At 43.1% G+C, this 25,139-nt stretch overlaps 1 protein-coding gene across 4 annotated transcripts in view; it reads right to left on the bottom strand.

Moving 5' to 3' along the window:
* Positions 1-25,139, bottom strand: part of LOC124797890 — a 481,263-nt gene that overhangs the window by 92,920 nt on the left and 363,204 nt on the right. For all 4 annotated transcript variants that reach the window (XM_047260999.1, XM_047260998.1, XM_047260997.1 and 1 more), the window contains exons 4-6: positions 20,034-20,131; positions 17,141-17,274; positions 3,107-3,328 (exon numbers count right to left, since the gene is read on the bottom strand). In XM_047260999.1, coding sequence (XP_047116955.1) covers positions 3,107-3,328; positions 17,141-17,274; positions 20,034-20,131 — 454 coding nt within the window. The remainder of the gene's footprint in view (positions 1-3,106; positions 3,329-17,140; positions 17,275-20,033; positions 20,132-25,139) is intronic.

Consider the following 25,139-nt stretch of genomic DNA (forward strand, 5'->3'; position numbering starts at 1 on the left):
TTGGTAGAAATAACAGTTTTAGCAGATACTGGATGCTTTAAACTTATACCACGCACAAGCGCATTATACATAAAATATTCTTATTATTTGAACTTTACAAAAGATTCCTTCTCTAACGTTTGAAACAAGTTGATTGCATAAATTGTTCTTAATGTATAATCATGAATGGATCCCTTACCCCTTTCAGAATGATTGTAATCTTTTCGCACAATTGTATCCAGAAGCTGCATCTCTGTAATGAACCACTAATAACATTTATCACCAATACATGTATTTGTAAGGTTTATATACATAATTCATTACCACTACACCAGACAAGTCGTCTTGCTACAGGTACCTTATGCTAACCATGCAAAGCAGGAACAGGATGCTAGTGCAGATTACTTTTGTTTGTGTACTCAATTTTAATGTAACTACATTTTAAAGAAATCTGTCCACTGATTGTAAATATATATGCTAAATTTCTTTGGTAACTTATGCACAATTATTCGTTTATTTTTAACAATCACTGAATGAAGCTGCCGCTATTTACCACTATTGCATGTGGTCTCACTGCACTGGATCACTTCATAACATAGACCTCTCATGTATGGTCTGATACTCTTTGAACAATGTAAAATCCAGGATGGAATGTAACAATATTATGAAAATAATAAAATATTATGAATATTATGAAAATAACAAAAAACAATATTATGAAAGTGAAAATTTCATAATACTGATACTCTTTGACTTGTTTGTAATTTATCTAACAATCAGTTGTAACTGTGTCTTCGCATCTAACACGCAACTGTATTTTCTCTTTGTTATGGATCATCTATTGTCAGTGTACCGGATGATCTCTAGTAAAATACAAGCATGTTATGAGGTGTGGCAATAAAGAAACCAGACTCGTTGTTGTGCACATTTCTGACTTTGTCAAGGACAATGAGAAGAGTGGGGGAGTAACATTGGGACTCTCCCTGGCACATATACATAATTCCATGCCTCTGTGGTGGTTAGTCTGGCTGTAAACCTTCTTAGAAATGGGTTGTGTGTCAGAGCTCCATCGGAATTATGCTACGCTCTAAAATGGAACGTCTTAACATCAAATTCCTCACAAAGCTCGGAAAGTCCACCACAGAAACTTACGATTTGTTGAGTTTTCTGGCGATCCATGTCTATCTCATACACAAGTTTTTGAGCAGGTTAAGAGGTTCAGGGACAGCAGGGAAGCTATCAAAGATGATTCAAAATCAGTCTGTTCTTCCATTCTGAATACTGAAGGGAACATGGAGAAAGTCAGTAGAATTGTTCAAGAAGACTGCCGCCTAAGCATTTGAGCAATTTCAGAAATTGCCTGCATCAATAAGGAAACTGTTAGACAGATTTTTCACAATGATCTGGACATGACAAAGGTTTGTGCTTAAGTGATGTCAAGAATTCTCGCAAATGAACAAAGGCAACACCAAGTGGACTGCTGTCTTGCCACTCCCAAAAACACTGAAAAGGGTGCTGATTACCTCAGCAAAGTAATTACGTGATGAAACATGGATATTCCAACATGACCCAGAGACTAAGCAACAATCCATGCATTGGAAGAGCCTCAATCCCCTAGGAAGTAGAAAAAGCACATGAGCAATCAAAATTCAAAGTAACGATGATTGTTTTTTTGTATATTAAAGGGTTACCTACACTGCAATGTTGCAAGTCTTCTGCTATGCTGTTGAGGAGGCTTGTTGCTTTTCCCTTTTTTAACTGCATTGACTGGTTGCCTGAAGGTCAGAGTGAACAGATGCGATGAAACAAACCAGATGTGGAAGAATCGCTCATGAATTCTTTGTCAGAACAATGAGCCAGCACATAATGTGATGTCTGTGAAGAGGTTTTTGGTGAAAAACAACATTCCAGTGATTGAACATCCATTGTATTTGCCTGAACTAGCACCATATGATTTCTTTCTCTTCCCAAAGCTGGACTCTGCACTAAAGGAACCAGGTTCGTGTCCATGGATGCAATAAAGGAAAAAGCAACAAGCCTCCTCAACAGAAAAAGACTTGCAGCACTGCTTCCAACAGTGGAAAATTTGAATGGAGCGGCGCTGAGATCAGGGAATGGACAACATTTAAGGGGACAATATTTCAGTAGTGTAAGTCTTTTCAATATGAGTCCAATTTCTTTATTGCCACACCTTGTATAATCACTTTTTCATTGTAAAATAAACATAATAATGAGGTCTGTCACTTTCTTGTTCAGCAGTTGTGATGAGATACAAGGTTTTAATTATAGCCTTGCCATGATCAAGTTTTAGATGACAAGTGACTAATATTTGGTTTTCTGTAAGTATCAGTTTGTACAATCTCACATTTCAGTTGAATGTACACTAGGTATTTCTGTTTGTTTTATGCTCTTATTTGCTGTATACAGATGCCACAAAGATGGATGATAACTAAAAACAATAGTTAATAGTAAAATAAATACTGACAGCAGCTTGTCATGAACTTCTTAAAATAAGAACACAGTGGTAGTCATAGAGTTGCAAGAAAATGCTGATCATAAAGTAACACAACTGTCACAACTGGGGGTCGATACCTGCTGATAAATGCTTGCTATAATGAAATGCAAGACTGAGACTTTAACGAAGGTATTCATCTCTCACTGAGTAATCTCAGTCAGCTGGACCATCTGACCATGCCTCATAAAGTGACTCAAAGCTGTAACTCGGCACTGTCTATTTTCTAAATGTTTTCAAATTCTGTGGTCAGTCTCCTGCACAGTTTTCTATAACAGGATCCATGGGAAAAAGAATAGGGCAGAGCATGGCTTAGGCACAAATCCTCTGCTGCAAACTGAGAGACTTATTCTGAACACTACAGTTAACTATGGCTAGCTAGTCCAGCAAGGTACACAGACAGACCTCTATAGAAAAGCAGGAGGGAAATACTGCCTAACTGATTCTTTTAATCAGGCTATTAGGCACACCTGATTGAGACAGATGGTAGAGCACTGCTAGCAAAAGGAAAATATCAAGACCTGAGTCCTGGTCCAGCAAACAGGTTTTCATTTGCACGGTGTTCCATACATTTTCAATCTAGAAATGAAATTTATGTGTAATTGAATTACTCACTCTTGTTGCACCCAGGACCAAACCAGCCGACATCACAGTAGCACTGCCTGCGGGGTGGTGTGGTAGCGCCGATGTCAATGCAAGCTCCGTGCGGTCCACAGTCGGCAGACGTCTCGCACTCTTCCCGGTACTGGCATCGTGGCCCATGGTACAGCCGATCGCACAGGCACTTCCCCAGCAGGCTCCGGCCTCGTCCACTGCAGTCCTCCTTCCACGCCTTGCCTGTGGATTCCACAGGAATTCTGACTCATTGCACATTTGCAAATTTTTCTTCCTACATCTCCATAATAGAGTCCCTAACATTCACTGGTGTGGTCATGTTCTATTTAACTAATTTTAATTTGAATCCTGGTAGTGACCCACAAAAATTTTTCATCATCAACAATAGACAGTCAAGTAGAAGGGATGTACATTTGTCATCCAGCTTGTCTACCTAGTAAGCATAAATTTCAAAATTTTCTTTAAAATGTTTTATGGTGCAACTGTAATTAAAAAAGGACCTACATGCTACAGAAGAATAAGTGCTTCAGGTTCACTTCCTCAAACTGCAGACAACAATCTGTACTGTCAAGATGAAAATTTGGGGTGAAATAATGAGCTGGCAGCTACTGAAAAGTGTTGACACAAGTCATCAGTCTTCTCTTGTGCAAGCACATAGCTAGTTGGGACATCTTTCCTTCCTGACTCTTACTACGATTTAAGTACAAAATTGTGAAACATAGCTAGTTTTCTAAGGTGAGCACCTCTTGACCCACTAAGACTGGCTGGTGGCCTTCCAGGCTCTTCTGGGTGCACTTGATTGTACCCCATATAGAAATAAACCTGCAATGTACAGATAATCATGACCATGCATATTTTTCACCTGCATGGTGGCACATGGTTCCTGACCAATGGATTGGGTGCCCGTGCCCCAAGTTAAAACATAAATTTCTCCCTGTAATTGCTGTTGAGTACATGTATGTTATGCTAAAGGTTTTGGTCCATTCATCAACTGTGGATATTTAGTTCAGTAGCCATTTGGTGCTATTTACCCTCTGCTATTCACGTCCACTGGTTTTCAAGAAAGTTGGGCACTTGGCACTTTGGTCTGAAGGAGGAAAAGAATCTCTAGCTCAATATTTCTACTCATCCCACATAAACCCATGAATATCAATCACCATGATTGGCTTGGAACTAATTACTGGGTAAGCAAATGGCCAAAAGTATGCTAAAGCATTGTCTCTGCCACCATCACCCCCTCCCCCATCTCTTTCCCGTGCTCCTGTAAAACAGTGTTTAATAGTAGTTGCTCTGGCAGGCATATTACTGATTACGTAACAATTAAGGTTCCTGTGGAAAGGACTATTTACTTCATGTTGTCGTTGTGTCCAGTCTGAAGACTGCTTTGCTGCAGCTCTCCATACTAATCTATCCTGTGTAAGCTTCTTCATCACAGCATAACAACTTCCATTACCAAACTTATGAGTCCTTGCTGTCTCTGTATGTACTCTATCAACTGATTCCTTCTTTCAGTCAAGTTGTGTCACATATTTCTTTTTCCCCCAATTCAATTCACCACCTCCTCAATGGTTATTTGATCTGCCCTCTAATCTTCAACATTTTTCTATAGTACAGGATTTGAAAGGCTTTTATTCTTGTGTTATCTGAAATGCTTATAATCGATGTTCACCATCTAAGAATGCTGCACTCCAGACAAATTCCTTCAGAAAAGACTTTCTAACACATAAATTTATATTACATGTTAACACATTCCTCTTTTTCAGAAATTCTTAACATGCTATTGCCAGTCTGCATTTTGTATCCTCTGTAATTTGGCCATCATAAGTTATTTAGCAGCCCTAATTGCAAAACTCAACTACTACTTTTAGTGTCTTTTTTCCTAATTTAATTCCCTAGCATCTGATTTAATTCAGCTACACTCCATTACTCTTGTTTTACTTTTTGTGATTTCATCTTATATTCTCTTTTCAAGACACTATACATTCTATTCAACTGCTCATCCATGTCATCTGCAATCTCTGACACAACTACAATGTCACAGGCAAATCTCAAAGTTTTTATTTCTTCTTCCAGAAATTTACATATGTTTCACTCATACCTCTACATCTACATCTACATGACTACTCTGCATTTCACATTTAAGTGCTTGGCAGAGGGTTCATCGAACCACAATCATACCATTGTAGAGGTGGGAGTTTAGGTCCTACCAACAATGACATCAGCGACAAGCATTTGCTCAAATGTACAAGAAAAGGGAAGGTATTTAGCAGTGACTCACTGAAGGAGTCATCCTGGTTTTGGCCTGAAATGAATGGGGAAACCACTGAGAAATATGGAAATTTTATCTTCCTCTTGTACTGAATGTAAGTCAGAGCCTCATCCAGTCACCACCTTGCTCATTTGCTAGCTTCTAGAGGACAAGCTGCTATACGTATTAGTTGACAATATGATAATTCTTCTGTGTGAGTTCCTTATCTTAACGACAGCATCTCACCAAAATTTCTCAGTAGTATGGGGATACCACTCTGCTGTGCTGTTTGCCTGTGTGATGTCATCTTTCTGTAAATAACTATGGATGCAGGATTTCCTAGAAGTTGGTGATTTAGCCTTGTGTGGAACTCAGTGATTTAGATCACTTGTTTTGGATTTGATTTCTTCTTGGATTGCAACCAAGTGGGTCCATTATGACAATGATGCAAATGTTCTAAATCCATTATCTATATTGTTAAATAAATGTACTGATTATTAATAATAGCTGTCTTCAGTGCACATATGATGTATCTAGTGTAATTAATTGTAACTGGCTCCCAATTAATGAAGGTAACATCACTGATGAGTCCTGTTTTATGGGATGCTGAAATTACATCAATTATGACATATTCTTCTTAATGCAAACACCTTATTACATCTTTCCACACCACACATCATCATGGAATCCATAACACATCAGAACAACAGCAGAGATCATAGGTCATCATCATCAAAACAGCATAAAAGACAAAGATCATACTCTTAGGTCAAGTACTGTTTGTACCTTGATGCCGTCCTCAACTTTATCGATTCCTCAACTTCATCGATTCTCAAAGCGTCTGCCACATCAGCCCCCCCACCCCCCTACCATCATTCCGGAAAGCAGTAGCTCAGCCACACCTTCCAAGAGTTCCTTTATGTTGATCACTATTGGGGGAGTTCACCATCTGCACTTATTGTGAAAAACCTGGTGCACCACGAACCTGCAGAAAAATGCAGATCACCACTCCACAGGATTTTGTCTGCACAACTTCTGAGACAGTCGGTACAGGAGGCAGTAGTTGGAAACGTACATCTGAGTGACCCTAATGTCCATGGGCGGATCCTCACCTGTAGCCACACAACGTGATTGTCTGGTTGTTGTCAGAGTAAGCTGGCTTAAGATGATCCAGCGATACTGCATCCTGACTCACGTTCCAATCAATAATGAACGTCTTGTCATTCCTGTCAATTACTCGGTGGGACAGTATACAGTATACTGAGAAGCAAGTGGTAGTTCGACTGCATCATCTCTCACGCAAACTCAAAGATATGTAAAGAGATCTTTGTGATGGAGGAGCCTGGTAACGTGCCGCACAGCATTCACAGGTTGGAGACAACACATGTGCGTTTGGAAGGTTTGCAGAAAATCAATGTACTCCCCAACCGATAAACTTGGAAAACGTGTGAGGGAAAAGAATTCACCCAGTATTTTTAAAGCTTCGCCATACACCTGCTGGGCGGTGGAGCATCCTAAGTTTTCCTAAGAACGGTTCTGAACCCAAGTACAACTAATGGAATTTCTCTTGTCCATAACTCTGAATAGCAATATAAAGCACCTTCGAGCAGGCGCTGCATACGCCCCACGACCCTGTTACTGGCGAGATGATAGCCTGTAGTCCTGACATGCTTGCAATCACACAGACGCATATGTTCATGAAACAGTTGACAATCTAACTGCCTGCCTGTCTGACGTTACCAAGTCGGGGTTATCACTTTAAAGGATGCCGAAATCACACCCTCAACACATAAGCTTGCTAATAGAAATACTTTATTATTTTTTTCCATAGCACACAGCAACATGAAATCGATAATATTTTAGAACAACAACAGAAAGCAAAGAGCAACATCATCAAAAAAAGCATAAAAGAAAAAATCACTTATACACTCTTGGGTGAATGATTGTTTGTACCTGAACTAATGTCCTCGACTTTATCGATTCTCAGGGCGTCCGCGACACTATATTATTCTCTAGCTGTTCTAGAAATTTGAACAGATACGTCAAGAACGAAAAAGAATCTGCACATTATTCTAATGAAGTGCAGGTCCAGGAAGGAAATGGTGTTATGGAACAGCTTCACTCTGTACAACTTTGCAATTAATTCTTAAGATCAGCGAGAACGCTGATGAATCCTAAGCTCATGCTTACCGTTCTCGCCTCTGGATCGAGCGAGATTAATCCATCAATGTGCCACAGGAAAATTCTATTCGGAGGAGACATGCATTGATTGTTGTCTGGTAACACAATTGATGCCCCCCCCCCCATTCTCTCTCTCTCTCTCTCTCTCTCTCTCTCTCTCTCTCTCTCTCTCTCTCTGCCCACGAACAACACTTACACGCAGTACGAATAAAAATTTTTCTCGCTGTATGTACTCGAAATTTTGCGGTATTTTCAAGAAAATATCTCCAGTGCTGAAATACACATGAAAAAATTACACGATAAAGTATATCGTAGCGGGACGAACAGTCGCTCGAAAAATAATTGGTAAATATTTTTAAAAGTCTTCTCCTTTTCCCATAAAATACTGTCAGCTTCAAGACTTTCGTTCTCATACTCTTTACTCACGATCTCCTGAGCGAGTGGATCGGTCGAATTCTATAAAAACAGAAATCGGTCAACTTTGAGCCGCGAGTCTTTTGAGGCCGGTCGCTGCCGACATTGGCGATCCGAAAGCACAGTGCCTGTGCGTATAATTTCCATAAAGTCCCCTTTTACACTGGTACGAATGGAAGCGAACACAAGCAGATATGCATTCGCTGACAGTTCGCCAGTGTTCATTATTATTAGCTAGTATCTGTGGACAACCGTTTACGCTAGAGGGAACGGAAATGAACACAAGATAACAAACATGGCCTCTGAACCTTGTGGTGTTTTTTTGGCGCTAATGATCGGCACACAGGATACAACACTATGCAGTTTGAGCCACGATGCACAACCCTGATATTGAACGAGACCTTTTTTTATGAGAGCGACATTTTAGAAATACAGTTTGAAGACATAATGGTGCAAGTGAACTTCATAAAAAAAAAGATGCCTTGCATCCAGAACCTTCAGTGACTTACCTTACACAGTACATGTACTTAAAGTGAAAAACATTATATAAATTTGTCGTTTCACTTTGTATAACCTGTGACTTCATATAAACACTGGAATGTTTAAGGTTGTTTTTCTCGGAATAAACTCTACGCTTCTTATACAATTATAATTTCCGCTCGAGCCCCATCTTGCCCCCCGCCCCCCTGCCCCGTGTTTGGGTATGCAGAGATATGAGGTAGACTTATGACCTTAAATGGTCACAACAGCAGCCTGCTTCTTTTTACACTAAAAGACTGATGAACTCCCACAACGAAGGCACTCGGGTCGAATAGATTCCCCTTAAAAGGGAAACACTCGATACTTTGGAGTTTTGTAAATGGCGTAGGAATGGCATCAGGCGCTCCATAGCTGACGTAAATTATGACAGTGGAGAGGCGTATCAGCGCAAGTCGATTGTATGGAGTCAGCGCAATAAGGCGGGTCAACTTGAAGGCTTGACCCGGTGGCAGTAAGGAACTGCTGTGTTCGGACGGGCCCGCGAGCACACCGTACTCTGAATTTCTCATTTCTTGCAATGACGCAGAATCTACAACGTGTGTACAAGAAACTGTGTTCCGCTAGTACCCGTGTCACCACAGTGTACGAACAGCGGTCGTCAAAATACCCTAATCGACAGACACTTTCCGGACAATGTTGCACTCTCGATTCAAAAGAGAACGCGCAATGACGACTGGCAGAAGATAACAGAAATTCATGAATCTGTAAAAAGATCGATGAGCGAAGCATGCTACAACTACTACCGTCACTTCGCAAAATATATTGTCCAGAACCCGAGGTAATTCTGGACCCACGTAAAAACGCTAAGCGAGTCGAAGGCTTCATCCAATCACTCGTTGACCAGTCTGGCGTGGCAACAGAAGATAGCAAAAGGAAAGCTTAAGTATTAAATTTCAGCGTTGACGAAATCGTTCACACAGGAGGATCGGACAGACACCGTCGTTTGACAGTCTAACAGACTTCCGCATGGGGGACAAAGTTATAGGCATTCCTGGGGTAGAGAAGCAACTGAAGGAGTCGAAAGCAAATAAGTCGTAAGATCCGGATGGAATCCCAGTTCGGTTTTACAGAGAGTACTCCACGGTAAGGGCCCCTTACTTAGTGTGCATTTATCATGATCCTCACGCTCAGTGCAAAGGCCCAGGTGACTGAAAAAAAAAGCGCAAATTACTTCTGTATATAAGAAGAGTAAAAGAACGGACCCGCAGAATTACAGACCAATGTCTTTAACATCGGTTTGCTGCACAATTCTTGGACATGTTCTCAATTCGAATCTAAAAATATCCTCGAGGAGGAAAAGTTTCTGACCACAAATCAGCAGGCATTCACAAAGTAACGCTCGTGTGAAATTAAGTTTTGCCCTTTCCACATAAGATCCTACAAACCATGGATGGAGGGCAATATGAAGGTTCCATATTCCTAGATTTCCGGAAAGCGTCCGACACTGTGATCCACTGCAGACTGCTGACAAAGTCCGACATAGGGATTAAGTCCCCACGTATGTGAGCGGCTCGAAAACTTGTTAAGTAATAGAAAACAGTACGTTGTCATCGACGGCGAGAGTTCATCACTCAGGAGTGCCACAACGAAGAGTGATATGAATTCTCTTATTCTCTAGGTACATGAATGATCTAACGGAGAAATTTGCGGCTTTTTGCTGATGATGCTGTGGTTTACGGGAAGTTTCGTCGTTGTGTGACTGTAGGAGAGTACAAAATTAAGTAGAAAAAATTTCTAGATAGTGTGATGAATGGCAGATAGCTCCGAATGTGGAAAAATGAAAGCTGTTGCGGATGAATAAGAGAAAGAATCCCTTAACGTTCGAATTTAGGTTCAGTAGTAGGCAGCTTGACACAGTCACGTCTATTAAATATCTAGGCGTAACGTTGCAGAGAGATATGAACTGGAGCAAGTATATAAGGACGGTAGAAGTGAAGGTGAGCGGTCGACTTCGATCTATTCGGAGAATTTTGGGACAATGTAGCACATACACAAAGGAGACAGCGTATAGACACTGGTGCGACCCATTTTCGCGTGCCGCTCCAGTGTTTGGGATACTCTCCATGTCAGATGAAAGGAAGACGTCGAAGCAATTCAGAAGCGTGCTGCTAAAATTGTTGCAGGTAGATTGGATCTTGGCGCGAGTGTTACAGAGAGGCTTCGGGAACTCGAATGGAAATCTTGGAGGGAAGACAACGTTATTTTCTCGGAACGCTATTCAGAACATTTAGAGAACTAACATTTGAAGCTGACTGCAAACGATTCTAGCGCCGCCAACTGACATTTCGCGCCAAGGACCACGAATATAAAAGCACTCCGTCTTCAGGCCCCAAGTGGCCCATCGGGACCATCCGACCGCCGTGTCATCCTCAGAGAGGATGCGGATAGGAGGGGCGTGTGGTCAGCACACCGCTCTCCCGGTCATTATGATGGTTTTCTGTGACCGGAGCCGCTACTATTCGGTCGAGTAGCTCCCCAATTGGCATCACGAGGCTGAGTGCACCCCAAAAAATGGCAACAGTACATGGCGGCTGGATGGTCACCCATCCAAGTGCCGACCACGCCCGACAGCGCTTAACTTCGGTGATGTCACGGGAACCGGCGTATCCACTGCGGCAAGGCCGTTGCCTACCACGAATATAAGATGCGACAAATTAGGGTTCGTATCGGGGCGTACGCGAGGCCCGTCCAGGAAGTAAAGCAACACGTTTTTTTTTTTTTTTTCTCGGCCATTTCGACTGCAAAAATTCGGAATTTGTTGTGGTAGGTCGTGAAATATTCGTGCTTCAGCCCTTACAGTTTCATCAAGTTCCGACAGGTGGCGGCACTACACGTAGCCCTCAGAATGACGTCTGTAACAGAGGTGCGTTCCAAGCAGAGACCTATCATTGAGTTTCTTTTGGCGGAAAGCAGAGCATCGCAGGCGTTCGCGGAACGTCTACAGAGACCTGTCAGCAAAAGCACGGCGAGTCGTTGGGGGAGGCGTGCGTCAGCATCGCAACAAGGTCGCGCAGAACCTGGCAGATCTCCCGCGTGCCGACCAGCCGCACACAGCTGCGAGTCCTGCAGTGTTGGAACGTGTGGACACTCTCATTCGACAGATCACGAACAAATACCTCGCTGCTCAACAGGACGTCTCTGTTGGTAGTGCTGACATACTTGTCTACCAGTTGTCTGCCCGCCAGGTTCCTCACCACCTGACAGAAGATTGTGAAGAGCAACGAAGGACCATCTGTGCGGAATTTCTTGAAAGTTATGAGGCGGATCGTGACAATTTTTTGTCGGAAATTGTCGCAGGCAATGAAACGTGGTTTCATCACTTCGAACCGAACAAAACGGCAAACCATGGAGTGGCGTCATATCACTTCTCCTCCGAAAAAAAAGTTCAAAGCCGCATCCTCAAGAAATAAAACAGCCATTTTTGTTTTACATCTCTATTTTGAAAGTTCTGTAATTCCAATGGTATCTAATAAGTGATTTCGTGTAATATATTAAATCTCATAAAATTTATAATTCCATTTGTGTACAGGTAGGTCAAGCTTGTCCAATATATGTTCGCAATATTTTACATTTACAAATGAAGCCATAATTAAGAAAATTTAGGTTAGCATTGCTATCTTTCAGTATTTTATATAATAAGATGTATATCCTATGTAAAAGTCTTTTTTTTTGTATACGCCAGTGTCAGCATAAAATAAGTAAGGTTTTGTGGATAGTTACTCACAATATTGTTAAACTTTTAATTATTAATCTAATAAATTTGCACTGTAGCTTTGTTGACTTGATTGTTAAGAAACATATACATAGTAGGAGCACAACGCTCAAAGGGGGTCAGTTGGATACCGTTCTGAGACGCAACCACTGTATTGTACATCTGTGCAATAATCTAATTGTTGTAATACAGTATTCTGACTATGTAGCCTGTTATGTGGAGTGGGTTCCCACTAGGAAGAAGTGGTGCAGTTTGTCATAAATAAACCAATTTAAAACGATTTGGTACCTGGATTATTTCATGGAATTCACACAACTTGATCTAGCAAGCAGATGAAATGGCCCGAGGCAACGACTATTTCAGCAGCAACAACAGCAGCGGCGGCAGGGAGCACATTACTCTGAGTTACACCGAACTAAGATACATATAAGAAATCAACTGAACTATATATGTGTCACTGCAGAACTAATTACTAAAGTGTAATGTTTTGGAAACTGTTCTAGCAGTAAACATTTACATTCGTCTCAAAGTAGTCTTTGAGTGGTGGAGGCCAATGTGATCAGTAAGAAACACCCCCACGATCACATGTTTCTTGAATGTCTATGGAATACAAGAATAATTTTTGAGGTTTTTGTGGTTAAATCAAATAATCTCTTTTCGATGTTAAAAATTTCGCCCCAGCAAAATTTCCCTGCCTCCCCACGTAACGTAACAAAGAAGTTTCGTTACACTCAGACGGTAAAGTCATGGCGATCGTCTTCTGGGACTCTGAAGGGGTTATTCTCTTTGATGATCTCCCTCACAGTACACCCATCAACTTTGCAATGTGTTTTGGTATTCTCAGGAAATTGAAGATACTTCAGCGTGTTCGTTGCCACAAAAATGCAAACGACAATTCAAGTCCTTACCCAAGTCTGCGCACACGAAAGCAGCTCACAAAACTTCACTGGACTGTTCTCCCTCATGCTCCCTACAGCCTGCATCTCCACCTTCCGACTTTCAACAATTTCGCTTAATGAAGAATGCACTCTGCGCGGAGCAGCACGTGTATGATGGGGAGGTTATTGATGCAGCAAGATGTTGTCTCCGCCATCGACCAACAGAGTGGTACCATTCGGGCATGCAGGCCCTACCAGTAAGCTAGCCTAAGGCTGTCGCATTGAACGGAGCTAATGTCGAAAAATAAGGTTCTGTAGCCAAAAGATTGGGGACTAATACACTACTGGCCATTAAAATTGCTACACCACGAAGATGAAGTGCTACAGACGCGAAATTTAAACGACTGCAGAATATGGAATCGGTGAGTTCAGGAGGGTAATACGGAACGCCGTGGTGGACCCCAACGGCCTCGTATCACTTGCAGTCGAGATGACAGGCATCTTATCCGCATGGCTGTAACGGTACGTGCAGCCACTTGTCGATCCCTGAGTCAACAGATGGGGACGTTTGCAAGACAACAACCATCTGCACGAACAGTTCGACGACGTTTGCAGCAGCATGGACTGTCAGCTCGGAGACCACGGCTGCGGCTACCGTTGACGCTGCATCAGAGACAGAAGCGCCTCCGATGGAGTGTCAACGACGAACCTGGGTGCATGAATGGCAAAACGCTATTTTTTCGGATGAATCTGTTTACAGCATCATGATGGTCGCATCCATGTTTGGCGACATCGCGGTGAACGCACATTCGAAGCCTGTATTCGTCATCGCCATACTGGCGTGTCACCCGGCGTAATGGTATGGGGTGCCATTGGTTACACGTCTCGGACAACTCTTGTTCGCATTGACGCCACTTTGAACAGTGGACTTTACATTTCAGATGTGTTACGACCCGTGGGTCTACCCTTCATTCGATCCCTGCGAAACCCTACATTTCAGCAGGATAATGCACGACCGCATGTTGCAGGTCCTGCACGGGCCTTTCTGGATACAGAAAACGATCGACTGCTGCCCTGGCCAGCACACTCTCCAGATCTCTCACCAACTGAAAACGTCTGGTCAATGGTGGCCGAGCAACTGACTCGTCACAATACGCCAGTCACTACTCTTGATGAACTGTGGTATCGCGTTGAAGCTGCATGGGCAGCTGTACCTGTACACGCCATCCAAACTCTGTTTGACTCAATGCCCAAGCGTATCAAGGCCGTTATTACGGCCAGAGGTGATTGTTCTGGGTACTGATTTCTCAGTATCTATGCACCCAAATTGTGTGAAAATGTAATCACATGTCATTTTTAGTATATTTGTCCAATGAATACCCGTTTATAATCTGCATTTCTTCTTGGTGTAGCAATTTTAAGGGCCAGTAGTGTATGATGTATTGGAAACCTGAATAAAGCCAACCTGCTTTCAGAAAAGAATGTGTTGCATTACTTATTGAACGCCTCTCTTAGATAGTCTTTTCTTCCCCTCGGTCTGTTCGCAACTGGAACAGGGAAGAAAATGACTAGCAGTGGTACCCTCCGCCATGCACCATATAACGGCTTGCGGAGCACGTATGTAGATGTAGACGAGTGTCACGGCTTGTCAATCACAAACGGTTTCAAACTCTACAGGAACTGCTGCTGTATGTGAATGCAAGTCCATTTCAACCAGTTGCAGAGCGAACGCTGGAAGGGACCTCGCAAAAAGCCTAACACACAGCGGCACATAGCTCTGCTCGTCTTCAATGGGCCAGACAACAGTTACAGGCTAGTGGCAGACGAATGGTCGGACGAGTCGCGATTTTGCCTCTTCTCAAATGATACAAGGCCGGCGGCGCAGTGAAGCGTTTAACCCTCATTGGGTATAGTTGAAGATGGAAGTGGTTCTACGGTGTTTTAGGGTGTTTTTCGCACCATCACTTGGATGTATTCATTCTGGTCACCGTGAACGTGAAGCAGAACGTTTATTTCAACATTCTCAGTGGCCAAGTGTTGCTTTTTATTCTACGTGTTGATGACGAGTATGACGAAAGCAGTGTTCACAGGGCTACACGCATACGTTCTTGGTTTGACGAATACTCAGGTGCTCTGCAGCACCTCGACTGACTCGCTGTCTACAATCGCAGAGAAAATACCGGGTGATCAAAAAGTCAGTATAAATTTGAAAACCGAATAAATAACGGAATAATGTAGATAGAGAGGTACAAATTGCCACACGTGCTTGGAATGACATGGGGTTTTATTAGAACAAAAAAAAAAAAAAATACAAAAGTTCAAAAAATGTCCGACAGATGGCGCTTCATCTGATCAGAACAGCAATAATTAGCATAACAAAGTAAGACAAAGCAATGATGATGTTCTTTACAGGAAATGCTCAATATGCCCACCATCATTCCTCAACAATAGCTGTAGTCGAGGAATAATATTGTGAACAGCACTGTAAAGCATGTCCGGAGTTATGGTGAGACATTGGCGTCGGATGTTGTCTATCAGCATCCCTAGAGATGTCGGTCGATCACGATACACTTGCGACTTCAGGTAACCCCAAAGCCAATAATCGCACGGACTGAGGTCTGGGGACCTGGGAGGCCAAGCATGGCGAAAGTGGCGGCTGAGCACACGATCATCGCCAAACGATGCGCGCAAGAGATCTTTCACGCGTCTAGCAATATGGGGGTGGAGCGCCATCCTGCATAAACATCGTACGTTCCAGCAGGCGTTTATCAGCCAGGCTGGGGATGATGCGATTCTGTAACATATCGGCGTACCTCTCACCCGTCACGGTAGCAGTTACAAAACCAGGATCATCCATTTCCTCGAAGAAAAAAGCCCGATAACGGTAGATGTGGTAAATCCAACCCATACAGTGACTTTCTCGTCGTGCAATGGAGTTTCCACGACAGTTCTAGGATCTTCGGTAGCCCAAATTCTGCAGTTGTGGGCGTTGACAGACCCCCGGAGCGTGAAATGAGCTTCGTCGGTCCACAACACGTTACACAACCAATCGTCATCTTCCGCCATCTTTTGAAACGCCCACACCGCAAATGCCCTCCGCTACACTAAATCGCCAGGTAACAGTTCATGATGCCGATGGATTTTGTACGCATAGCATCGGAGGGTACGCCTCAGTGCCAACCAAACAGTAGTGTATGGAATGCCGGTGCGACGTGCGACTGCACGAGCGCCGACTTCCCCGTGCATAGACGAACCCGCTACAGTCTCCATTTCTTCCTGAACTGTCTCAGCAGCATTACGCCTTGTGCTCGGTCGGCCACTACGGGGTCTATCGTCTAAACAACCCGTGGCTTCGAACTTCGAAATCATTCTCGCCACAGCTGCATTTGTCAACGGACCTTTACCCGTTCGAATCCCCCTCCTATGGCGATAGGATCGTAACGCTGAACTAGCACATTCCCCATTCTGATAATACAGCTTCACTAAAAGCGCCTTTTCAGGTAATGTCAACATGCTGTGACTGCTGGCGCGTCTGGTTCTCCCTCTCATTACAGCTCCTTTTATACACGATTGTCACGCGCAGTCACTGACGTTTCACTGTCCAGCGCCATCTGTCGGACATTTTGTGAACTTTTTTTTTTGTTTTTGTTCTAATAAAACCCCATGTCATTCCAAGCGTGTGTGTCAATTTGAACCTGTCTGTCTATCTACATTATTCCGAGGTTTATTAAGTTTTCAAATTTATACTGACTTTTTAATCACCTGGTATATGGCGCTATCTGGAAAGCTGGTGAAACATAGCAATTGACATCCCTGCAATTTGATAACTAGTGTACTGGATCGAATGATCAACGCGTAGCTTGAAGTGGATGCGACATTCCTCACCGAATTGACTCCATTATCGCGGCCAAGGGCGGTGTCAGACTGTATATAAGTGATGTAATTTGTAAAACAGACGTAGCCTGGTTTTTCTCTGTGTGTAAAGGGAGAATCTCAACGAGGATCGACCGTCCCAGGAGCTGGACTTGTCCCGTCAGAAAGATGAGGGCTGAGTTACTCACGCGCCCGGATGTCGACGTCGGCGCAGGACCAGAAGCGGTAGCTGCTGCCCCACTCGTCCGCCTGTCGCTGCAGACGCAGCGTGCAGTTGGCGCACGTGAAGTCGGGCGGCAGCTTCACCTGGTAGCTCTGCGCCCTGCAACAGCACCAGCGCAACACACGTCTCAGGCGTGGCCGTGGACGCCCTCAAAAATTTACCCAAGAGGGGGCAATATTCTAAAATTGCAGTTTTCTGTACGACTGATTCAGTGAGTCTGAGAATTGATCATGGTTCAAATGTCTCTGAGCACTACGGGACTTAGCATCTGAGGTCATCAGTCCCCTAGAACTTTTAGAACTACTTAAACCTAACTAACCTAAGAGCATCGCACACATCAATGCCCGAGGCACGACTCGAACACGCGACAGTAGCGGTCGCGCAGTTCCAGACTGTAGCGCCTAGAACCGCTCGTAATGGATCATGCCCAAGAACTATACTGCCTGACAAAAAAAAAGTGAGGCACCCAGACGACATTGTCAGCATACACATCACCGGTGGAGATGTAAATGATTAGGGGTGCAATTGTACATGACAGGTAGAACGGCCACCAGAGCGCATCAGTGTTGTGCGTGTTCAGTGTTGTCATCGTGCCTCGTAGGGTATAAAAGCGATGTAGAAAGTGTGAGGTGCTGGGTGATGGCTGTGAAGGGCACGGAGGTGCCGTGCGCTAATATGAGACTGCGTTAATAGGCCCTGACAGTTTGAAAGCGGCCTCATTGTGGTCCCCATTTGACCAACTGGTCTAACCGCGTAACATCCAGATTTGTGGAGCATTCGTTTCTGACTGTGGTCCAATATTGGACTGCATGACGATATGAGGGCAGCCAAACTGAAATCACCAAGAAAATACTGTTATTGTTTTTATCTTCTACATAGACCACTTCGTCTGAGGCTGAAATGATTTACAATTAACCTTCCTTAGATATACGAACTAGCATTTTCGTAATGGATTTCAAACTTTGCGCCGGCCGGAGTGACCGAGCGGTTCTAAGCGCTTCAGTCCGGAACCGCGCGACCGCTACGTCGCAGGTTCGAATCCCACCTCGGGCATGGATGTGTGTGATGTCCTTAGGTTAGTTAGGTTTAAGTAGTTCTAAGTCTAGGGGATTGATGACCTCAGATGTTAAGTCCCACAGTGCTCAGAGCCATTTGAACCATTTTTTGTACCCTTGATGACTGCAAGACACAAAGGTTTACGCCTCGCCTGGGCCCATCAACATCGACATTGCACTGTTGATGATTGGAAACATGTTGCCTGGTCAGACGGGTCTCGTTTCAATTTGTATCGAGCGGATGGACGTGTACGGGTATGGAGGTAACCTCACGAATCCATAGACCCTGCATGTCAGCAGGGGACTGCTCAAGCTCTGTAATGGTGTGGGACGTGTGCAGTTTGAACGATATGGGACCCCTGATACGTCTACATACGACTGATAGGAGACTCGTACGTAAGCATTCTGTCTGGTCACCTGCATCCATTCATGTCCATTGTGCATTCCGAAGGACTTGGGAAATTCCAGCAGGACAATGCGACACTCCACACGTCCATAACTGCTGCAGAGTGGCTGTTGGAACACTCTTCTGAGTTTAAACATTTCCGCTGGTCACCAAACTCACCAGACATGAACACTGCTGTGCATAAATGTTCAAATGTGTATGAATTCCTAAGGGACCAAACTGCTGAGGTCATCGGTCCCTAGACTTACATAATACTTAAGCTAACTTAAACTAACTTAAGCTAAGAACAACATACACACACACTCATGCCCGAGGGAGGACTCGAACCTCTGGCGGGAGGGGCCGCGCAATCCGTGACATGGCACCTCTAACCGCGAGGCCACACCGCGCGGCTGTTGAGCATATCTGGGATGCCTTGCAACGTACTGTTCAGAAGAGATCTCCACTCCCTCGTACTATTAGGGATTTATGGACAGCCCTGCAGGATTCATGGTGTCAGTTTCCTCCAGCACTACATCAGACATGATTAGAACCCATACCACGTCGTGTTGCGGCACTTTTGCGTGCTCACGGGGACCCTACACGATGTTAGGCAGGCGTACTAGTTTCTTTGGCGCTTCAGTGTATAAATATAAATGGAACACGAAATTGATAAGGGACTTGATTTCCAGAAAACAATTATTTTTCATATTCTCAATTTAATTTGAAATCGAAATTACATTAGAAACTGTAATTATTCTTATATTTGTAATTAACTCTGAGCTGTAAAATAAAATGATAAATAGTAGAGTTAGTCTCTCTGAATAGAATATCGATTGTATTTGTGATATCGCAGTTTCGCGAGTGTTATTTTGATATCACTGTTCTTTTCGACATCCTTTGGGTGAGTTGCTCACACGTTTCTGTTGTAGGCAGTTGTGGCAGCGATTTGGAAGGATTGTGTTACGTTGAAAGTGCAATATGGCAATAAACGTGTTTTGAAAAGAATACACAATCCTGCAACGACATATTATACGCTTAATGTAAGTGAAATACCCTGGATATCTCCACATAATTACTCCATAAAGGAATCATCCACTTTGACTACTGTTCTGCGAAAAACAGTGAGAAAAATACACAATTTTTGCCAAGAAACAAGGTAAGTCGACCACAAATTTTACTAAAATTACAGAAGATAATTAACTGTACCATTCACTCTCAAGCTCATGCTTTACGTAGATGAACATATTTTTTTATTCCAAATAAAACAGTTAATGCTTAGTTTGTAACAATTATCAATAATTATTTTCGACCATTATTTGAACAGGTTAATGAGTGAAAGGTCAGAATACATAGCGGCGACCATCTACGGGTGACAAGTCGTGTTACTTATACAGATGGACATCGATATGACTTACGTGACATCGTCCCGGATGAACTCCGAGTTTCCCACTTTAGGCGTCAGATCGAGCACCGGGCGGTCCAGGCTATCCAGCACTTGCAGTTTGTAACCACCCTGTGAACAAAAATATGGAAAATCAATAATCGACACGCACTGGTCTCATACGTATTATGACAATGTAATGTACAAGTTACACATTTTATTGGTCTGCGTGTCTTTTGTTGATGTACTAGCATCTTCATTCGGCCCACATCCCTGAAGGTTGTTCTTCTTGATGAGACGTACGGAGCACGGTGGATGAATGAATCAATCAAGTACGCAACACTTTCAATACAGCAAAAAAAACAGAAAGCGGAGTCACCCTATAGGAGTTGCTGGAGCAACTAAAGCAGCAATGTTATTAATCAGGATTTGTGCAGTTTTGTCAGATAGTGACAGTGTTGGTGAACTGTATCTGTTATTGATGCACAATGATTGTTCATATTTTTGTATACACTCACTGTGGTTCTCATTACCAGCCTATTGAAAATATGGTAAATGGACATGACAACACGAAAAACGTAGCAACTGTTGCTCGTTCGAGAAAGATGATAAAAACGAATGTTCCAGGCAGTAATTTTATAGGCGTAGCATTCTAACGCGAGTTTCTAGCGCAGCCATTATTGTGGATTCCGAAACTGAATTTTGTTTGTTCTTCGGTACCTTGTGTTTAAGCAGGCGTCCGTGTATTGTTAATGCAACCAATGAACAACGTGGAATCAATATGTAAATTCGGAACCGGTAATGGCGCTTTTTTTCAGTAAGGTAAATCAAAACCAAACTGTGACTGGCTGTGGTGTAATCTATAAGCGCTCTGACAAGGATTTGTTTCTGTTCTTTTTCATCTTGATTTTGCTTGCACGATCGTTATTAGTGTCACTTCAAAAATGGAATAGTTTCCGTGACAAATATTCTTCTATAGTAACTACGAATTGCCACCTACTGACAGAGTGACATGCTCTAACGCTCTAACATGTAATATCCTTTTTATACATAACCGTTTTCACAATTATGGGAATGTAGGAAAGTATGCATTTGTTGATTTATCCTTGATGCGTTCAAATCTTCACGAATTTTGCCATGAGGATTATTTTGTCATAACAAAGACGGAAGAGGAGGAGATTATAAGTTAACATCGACGTCCCGTATCACCTCTTCGGTCGGTGTATTTTGTTTATGTATAGCGATAACGTTTCCAAAATCTGAATTTCTGTATAAACAGTACACTGTTTGACAGCATTAAATGCCAGGCGTCCACTACGATAAAGTGGCTTGCATGTCTGATATAAAGAAAAGCACTGTTTCATTGGCTTCCGTTTCTGGGCTTTCTCATATATCACAAAGGTCCTCAGAAGAGGGTAAGTACATAAAATTACGCGTTTAACAAGGAAAAATAGCCTCTAACGTCACGAAGACACTCGTTCATTAGAGACGGGCAATTTAACAACAAAGCGGTGTATTCGTTTTGTCTCACTGTGAGGGATTTGCAGGCATGAAGCTACTCGCTTTTGATGTATGTTGTCAACAGCGAATCACAATTAAAAAATAATGGCAGCATTCAGAAGTAAGCTGCTTAAGAAAAAGGTGAAAAATTGACCAGCGCCGAGAGTGACCCCCCCGCCCCTTTCCCCTGCTCCTATCGCTTTCAGGCATAGTCGACCTTTTCGCAATGTCTTTCACCCACGACGTCTTATGTTCATACATCACGCTAACTCACACATTTTTGGGTGAAGGCGTCTCTAAAGACCTGAGCCAGAGCCATGCATGGGACGTCAGTCCCAGAAACAGGAGTGAAATGTTTTGTGTAATAGATGTTGAGTTATAACTGCTAAATTAATTATGCAACCACAAGTAAGTTATGTCACTCACAGATTACACAACTTTAATATGTTCGCTTTCTCTCATTCCCTGAGAAGAGGGAAGAGTGCAGGGCAAAACCTGCAACAACCGGCACAGCTGAGTATTGCATTGTCGACAGCACGTCATCGCTTCTGCTGTACAAAGTGGAAGGTCGTAGATAGCGAGTCACTTACGTGAAAATGCTTTATTTGTTTAGAATTAATTGCATATATCCCCAGTGTCTATCTGTTTAGTGTGTTATGGTGTCTATCTGTTTAGTGTGTTATGGTCGAACATCAAGAAGGCTTCCTTTCCGACGTACCACGACCATGATTCATGGCTCAAAACAAGAAGTTTTGAAAGCAGTTTCATTTACTGTAATGGAAAGTAACAGTAATAACTTGAATGATGCTGTTCGAAAGCAAACGGTGTGAGAAAAAATTAAACTAGATAAACAGAGCACTTTAGTTGCTTCAGCTGCGAAGTAAGGGTTGATAGTTTTCTCCAATGTTATTTTAATAATAATATCAGTTGATTATGGCTTATACCTTACCGATAAAGAAAACGAAGAGAGAAGAAACTTAAAAGAAGTTCCAGAAAAAGCAGAAAAATTAATGTAGAGGAGCGTGCAAAAGGGCAATATCAATGGTAGAGTAAAAGGAGACGGAGTGGTGGGGGAAGGATGCGATGCATCTTTCCACGGCTACACTCCCCTTAATCACAATGTCTCGATTTTAAAAAAAAGCTATGAAAAGTGATGGGCAATGTATATTTCATTCATTTATTTATTACACAGTGTTTTTCTCGGCGATACTGTCACAGGTATAAGGAAGTGTTGGGCCATCAAATGCTGATAGTTATTTTGATTATTTATTTTTATATCTTTATTACAAATTTTTTCGTTGTCTGTAGGGGCTTTCAAGCTAATATAGGTACGTTCCAAGTGTTGTTTAGGCAAATAGCAAAAACAGAGTTGGCAACATTTGCTATTTTGAAAGACGCAGCCAAGGTGACCAACTGCAGCGCTTCCTTTGTCATCTGTTTCACAATACAGTAGACAATTTACAATAAGACACTACATTTTATGAATGATTTGTATTCCCAACTTATTCTCAGACTCTTCGTTTATTGACAACTTTCAGTGTCTTGTTTGATTCAAGTTTCTGGGACCATATTAAACTTAAAATTTTGCCGCCCCCAAAAACCTGCCCTCCTGGGCGTTGTCGCGGTTCGCTCTGCCCTCCCCCCCCCTTCCCCCCGCCTTTCGCTCCTTACAGCACCTGCATATCTGAGAACGTGTTCAGGCCAGGCGTAGACTCAAGGGTAGTGGCGAATGAAAGAGTTAGCCTTAAGGGGGGGGGGGAGGGAGGGCGATGCCTGTTAAAAAAAAGAACCAAAATAAACGCCGTCAGTCTGAAAGTGCACATCTCAGCACCACCTGTGGGCGCTGAATTCTCCTTAGCAAGCTGTACTCGAAGTGGTCGGAGACGTTGCTGCCCAAGCCAGCCAAAAATGTCCAACTGGGTGTGAAATATTATGGGACTTAACTGCTAAGGTCATCAGTCCCTAAGCTTACACACTACTTAACCTAAATTACCCTAAGGACAAACACACACCCAGGCCCGAGGGAGGACTCGAACCTCCGCCTGGACCAGCCGCGCAGTCCATGACTGCAGCACCTAAGACCGCTCGGCTAATCCCGCGCGGCCCAAGCCAGCCCCTCACCCCACTCCTCGCCCTTTTTTCCTGAAGTCATCCAGTGAACGAGGAGCGCACGCCATGTTTTCGTTGGTACCAAGCAGCGTCAACCGCGCTTTTTCTGCCAGCAGGTACCTGAGACCATTTCCTGGACGAAAGTGTTCACGATGTGGGTGCAGTAGGCTCGTGTATCATCGTCTTGTAAGACTAAAGCATCGCCGAAATATTGACCTTACGGTTGGACAACAGGTTCGTTGGCCCTACTGTGAAACTGAACAGTCCTCAAGTTACCATTGAATGCGACGACATGCGTCAGACAAAACGTACACGGTAGTGGCATAAAACATATCTGACCCATATCCCTGCTTATTCCAAGAATCTGCATGCTTGGGACGCCTCCATCCTCTTCTGTGATGATGATCATCGTGTGTCAGACAGATCCTGCACCTCGGTGACGTCGTTGATCTAGATTCCATTCGAGATGTTGATCTGAACAACTACTTCGCGTATCACGGCGTTCTGGGTTTGTACTCGCGTTCACAATAAACACCTAGAGACCAGTATGATCGTATAGAGACTATTGTATTCTGTCAGGGTGGACATACCTTTCTCAGTTGTCTACAAAATGCAGTGCGCGTTCTTTTCCATTCTCCTCCGCGTCATTATAAGCGATAAATTGTAGGTAGCGGCCATCAGCTGATATTGGTGGCATGGGCAATCACTGTGAGACATATCTTCAGTCTGTATTAATATGTGCATCTGTACTCTGCAAATCATTGTGAACTGCATGGCAGACGGTACTTGCTATTCTACCAGTTATTAGGGCTTCGTACCGATCCATTCACCTATGGATCACGGAAGGAATGATTGCTTCAGCGACTGAGTGCGTGGTTCATTTGTCTTATTCTGTATTTTCGGTGCCTACGAGAGCGATATGCACGGGGTTGTTGTATATTCCTAGATTTCTTACTTAAAGTTGCTTCTTGAAATTCTGTTAAGTTGGCTTTTACGGCATAATTTGTGTCTGTCTTCAAGTATGTACCAATATAGTTTTGTCAGCATCTGCGTGTCGCTCTCCCGCGGGTCAAGCGGACCTCCTGTCGCCATTCTTTGTATACGTCCAATATCCCACGTTAGCCCTTTTTGGTATAGGTCGGACAAACTTGAACAATATTCTAGGATGGGTCGCAAGAGCCTTTTGTAAGCGATCTCCTTTGTAGATGGATTCCATTTTCCTAGTATCCTACCAATGACCCAAACTCTGCCAGCTGATTTACGTGCGACTGGAACAACGTAATGCCTTTCGTATCCCGGCAAGTTTATTCACCCAGGTATTTGTATCGGCAGAATAATTCCAGTTCTGTCTCACTGGTATTCTGTCTCCTAGGACATAACATTCTTTCGTTTAGTGAAATACACAAATTTAGTATCTCAACATTTAAAGCAAGTAGTCGGTGTTTCCATCACTTTGAAACCATACCAAGATCAAACCGAATATTCGTGCAGCTTTGTTACACAGTAACATCATCATAGATAACTGCATAAC

Source organism: Schistocerca piceifrons, chromosome 5 (assembly GCF_021461385.2).
Source record: "Schistocerca piceifrons isolate TAMUIC-IGC-003096 chromosome 5, iqSchPice1.1, whole genome shotgun sequence".
Lineage (NCBI taxonomy): Eukaryota > Metazoa > Arthropoda > Insecta > Orthoptera > Acrididae > Schistocerca > Schistocerca piceifrons.